The 4,879-nt window shown below is 45.7% G+C and overlaps 1 protein-coding gene across 1 annotated transcript in view; it reads right to left on the bottom strand.

The window, feature by feature from the left end:
- The window catches only part of AGO4 (argonaute RISC component 4), a 51,589-nt gene extending 47,967 nt beyond the window's left edge, over nucleotides 1-3,622 (bottom strand). Inside the window, exon 1 of the mRNA XM_004704971.3 lies at nucleotides 3,530-3,622. Coding sequence (XP_004705028.2) covers nucleotides 3,530-3,622 — 93 coding nt within the window. The remainder of the gene's footprint in view (nucleotides 1-3,529) is intronic.
- Between the last annotated feature and the right edge of the window lie 1,257 nt (nucleotides 3,623-4,879).

Below are 4,879 nucleotides of genomic sequence, written 5' to 3' on the forward strand. Positions count from 1 at the left end.
TGTCCGTGCCCCTGTCCTGAGAGTCGGGTCAGGCGCGCCGCCTTCCGCCCCAGACCGCTGGTCTCCTCTGTCCCTTGCAGGGACACACAACGAGAGGGTCACCTCGGACGCAGCGTCCTGCCTGCGGTCCCCCTATTTCACTGCCCACGGGATGGCACAATGGCCAGCTCCTTTGGCCAGCAAGGAATCGGTCATTTCAGAAGAGACCACGGTCTTGCTGTGGTCACTTGCTCAGGCGCCAGTGAGCCCTCCAAGCAGCTATGCCCAGCTCCACGGACCAGGCAGGCTTGCGGTTCCCAGAGGCCAAGAAGCAGAAGCAAAGAGCCCTTTGTCCACTCGTTTAAAAGTATCAATGTGTGTAGTGAGAAATTTATTTGAGCACCTGCCGTGTGCAGACCGAGAGTCAGGTGATTTTTTTATATGCTGTGAGAGCAAAATGTTGCAGCCGGGCACTGTGCTACAGGCTTCCCATCCCATTTCATCTTCACACCCCTTTATGCGGGTGAGGAAATGGAAGCTAGGTTAAATGAAGTAATTCAGGCTTTGTGTGATCTGACACACAGTGAAGTATTTGAAATAAATAAATAAGATGGACCCCGAAGGTTTGCATTCAAGTCCTTGGGGATTGGATGTGCATTCTGGACTTTTTAATCTAGTGACCTAATTTAGGTGGACTGACTGACGCTGTAAATGCTCCACCCGTTTTCCACAGTACTATGCTACCCCTCTGTTCAGCCAGGTAGGTATTAACTGGACAGGAGACAACATTTAGTGGGGAGGAAGTAGTCACTAAATAAACTGGTTACAGTGAAGAAGACAAGAAAAAGCAGTTACATGTCAAAGATTGAGTGATACTAAGTAGCCACCTTTCCTGTCTCCTCTAGGCTAAATTTCTCCAACCGTTTAAACAGTGCCGGTTACTTCTAGCCTGGGAAGGCTGACTTCCACACTCCCTTGTACCAATGACTTTCTCCTGCATTCTATTTGGTACCCTAACAATGACTATACTTTGTTCTCTGGACTGAAAATAGTGCTATTGCCTAGCCTCGGGAATTAGGACCTTAACACCTCATTCCCTCCATTTCTCCGGCCTAACATTCTTGATCATTCAGACCTGATTCCAAAACTCACTCCCATTCTGGTACCCACTTCTCCCTGGAGGCCTTTCCTTCTGAGCCCCTTCTCAAACCAAAGTTCTGTAGTCAAACAACTCTTCTAAGCCTCGCTGATCAGCAAGCTCTCCCTCCATTTCCTGTGAGGCTGAGAAGTCATGACCCAGAATACCACTTCCCCTGAAGCTCTCTCTGCTGGTGACTGCTCATTCTCCTCTGTCCGACAGACTTCAGAAACAAGATCGCAGAGAGATGGATAGAGATTTGGCCATCTTTTGGCTTCCATTGCAGTTTCCAAACCTTAAATCCTCATTCTCACATTAAAGCCACTCCTGCATATTCTTGTCTTCTGGCCAGACTACCTCTGGGGCTCCGTTAGTGGCATAATGAACTCAGTTCCTAGTTTTATGTCTCGGTTCAGTGTCTTTCACAACACTGTAAATCTTTGAGGGAAGACTCGCTTTATTTAGGTATCCATGTTTGTGTCTCTGTTGCTTCACACCATGTCTGGCACTAAATGCCTACTCCAGGGTATTTATGGAATGAATGAATGAGCATTGAATTACTTTAATATGGACCTTCTCGTCATGATCTAGGAGCTTTCGTGGCATGGTCACTATGAGTCAGGCTCAACTGTTCAGTGAGGTTTTGTTTGTTTGTTTTTAGAGTCCTGATCTAGGAGCACAGGTGCCACAGTTAGGTAAGGGTTGGACTGCTAACCCCAAGGTTCATGGTTCAAGCCCACTAGCTTCTTTGTGGGAGAAAGATAAGCTAGATGCTCTTATATAGCCTTGGAAACCACATCATCTCTGTTGTGATGTACTGTAAGCTCTAACCTCTTGTTAGAGAAGCTGGATAATATAAATAATTGGAGTGCAGGAAGGGTTATTAACAGCCTATGGTGTGTGGATGACACAACTTTGCCGAAAGTGAGGAGAACTTGAAGCACTTGCTCAAGATCGAGGATTGTAGCCTTCAGTATGAATTACCACTCGATATAAAGAAGACCAACATCCTCACAACTGGACCAGTAGGTGACAACATGATAAATGGAGAAAAGACAGAGGTTGTCAAGGATTTCATCTTGTTTGGATCTGCAATCAATTCTCATGGAAGTAGCAGTCACGAAATCAGACGATGTACTGCATCGGTTAATTCCACTGCTGTCAGAGGAAGACAGCTTCTAATAACCGAAGGGCCAGTAGATGCGAATGTATGGTTATTATATCATATTTACTATGAAGAGCATAGAGAGTAGGAGAGATAGGAGAGAGAATAAAGGAGTCAGACACAGTTTATGATAGCATGCTCACCTCAGCTCCTCTTGGTGGTCCATGTGGAGGTGGGAGAAGAGAAAGCATCTTTACTGTCTTGGGATCTTTATAGATAACCATAAGACATGCGTATTCAGTAGTTGCATATGTCACAAGGTGGGTGGTAACTACAGTAAGGTCCCTGAGCTCACAGGTGAGGAAACCTGCATTGAGGCGGTGTGTGGGGAAGGTCTGAGGAGGGCTGGGTGACACAGTCAGAAGAGATAGCAACAGGATGTCTGCTTCTCTAGGGAGATACAAATCAACTGTGTGCTCACTTTAAGGCAGCATAGCTGTTAGGGGAGAATCTGTGGGAATGATATTTAAAGCAGGACAATGTACTTGGACTTTACCTCTAACTTACCAATGTGGTGGCTTTTCTACCGTGGAATACTAGCTTTCCAGATTCCCTCTGTTATAAGTTAGGGAATACAGCCCTTATCATATTTCCCTCAGTGTTACTTTCTCACATACTGCACAAGACCTCTTTAGAGTGCTGCAAGGCAGGGAGGTTACTTTGAGGACTAAAGTGTGCCTGGCCCAATCTATCCAATCTATGGTATTTTCAGTTGCCTCTTGTGTATGTGAAAATTGGATATTGAATAAGGAAAACTGAAGAAGAATTGATGCATTTGAATTATGGTGCCAATGAAGAATATTTAAAATACCATGGATGGCAATATGTGTATATGTGTATGTATGTATGTATGTATGTATGTATGTGTGTGTGTATATATATATATATATATATATATATATATTACGGCCAGTGTACTCTGTGGTAAGGATGGTGAGATCACACCTCATGCTCTTCGGGCATGTTGTCAGAAGAGACCAATTCCTGGAGAAAGACATCATGCTGAGTAAAGTAGAGGGCCGGCGAAAGAGAGGAAGACCCTCAACGTGATGGATTAGCTCAGTTGCTGCAAACTGTGGCCAAACAAAAACAATTGGGGGGGTGGCACAGGCCCTGGAAGTGTTTCATTCTGATGTACATAGGGTCGCAATGGGTCAGAACTGACTTAAAGGCACCTAACAATAACAACAACAACATGCCAACAACATATAACATGGTTATAAGCCCATTTTGGAAGGTGCACTCACGCCATCATCATTTGTGTCCTTGGAGATACCCTGAACAATGACCACATCCACACTTCCATCAAAACCATTCATTCCTCTGTGTATAAGAACCATCTTGGGATCACAGAGAAAAGCCCTAGGATCCTAAAGAAAAGAAAATGACCAATGAAGCACATCAAGGTCTCTGTCTGAAGTGGCAGAGGGCAAGACCAGAGGCACCAGAGGCTATGGGATAGAGTCCATGAGCCAAAGCGAAAAGGCCAGGCAGAGACTACAGCCCGAGTCAAGGAGACCATGAGTCAGAGCGGAAGAACAGCACCAGAGATGACAAGTCTGCAAGGTAGAACGGCAGGTAGGCTTCCTGGCCACAGAGGCAGAGGCCAAGGGACCTTGTGGCTGAGAGGCTGAGGACTAGAGAGAGACTCGGGGGCTGGCTGAGGGGAGGTGCTGCACTGGACCAAAGACCAAAAACTGTATCTTTAGTACTTTATAGTCCTGACTTGTGGGGAGCTGTTAACTCTCCTAATTGTGAGCATTGTCTGAGTTCTGTGTGCCCATTGCAATGAATTATAGAACCTGGCAGAAAAGTAGTGTTGGGCGGAATGATTGCTGAAGAGAGTAAAAGGATGGAGGGTGAAGGCATGTCCACCCTCGTCCTTGTGGCAATAGGGAAGCCAAAGGCAGTCAGCTATGGCCCCCATGCTGTTTTTGTCAACTCCCACAAAATGATTGGATGAAGCTATGCTAATCAGGTGCTTGTGACCCACCCGAAATAGCCTTTTAATAATGCAAATTAGGTACGTGAAAGGTGTATGGAACCCAAACAAGCAGATTGGTCAGTTTGCCATTTTGGTAGGACTAAAGATACGCTGAAGAGGAGTCAAGGTATTTAACGTGTGGTGTTGGCAAAGTATAAAGCACCATGGACTGCCAGAAGAACAAGTAAATCTGTCTTGGTGAAAGTACAGCCAGAATGCTCTTTAGAGGCAAGGATGGAAAAACTTCCATGTTTGGGACATATTGTCAGGAGAGACTAGTTCTTGGAGAAGGACATCATGCTTGGTAAAGTGGAGTGGCAATGACAAAGAAGAAGGCCCTCTACAACATGGATTGACACAGTGGCTACACCAACAGCCTCCACCATAAGAACAGTGGAGGATGGCGCAAGACCAGGCAGTGTTTTGATCTGTTGTACATAGGGTCGCTCTGAGTCAGAGCCAAGTTCATGATGCCTAGCAACAACAAAGGAAGTCAATCCCAGAAGTGAAGAAGGGGAACCTCACGACCATCAGTCAAAAAAGAAGAACTTGCGCCTGAGACCCCTGCACTAAAAACCTCCTAGACCCAGGACATAAAGAGTTGTAATGCCCG

Source organism: Echinops telfairi, unplaced genomic scaffold, assembly GCF_000313985.2.
Source record: "Echinops telfairi isolate 266 unplaced genomic scaffold, ASM31398v2 ScPeMD7_7457;HRSCAF=8495, whole genome shotgun sequence".
Taxonomy (NCBI): Eukaryota; Metazoa; Chordata; class Mammalia; order Afrosoricida; family Tenrecidae; genus Echinops; species Echinops telfairi.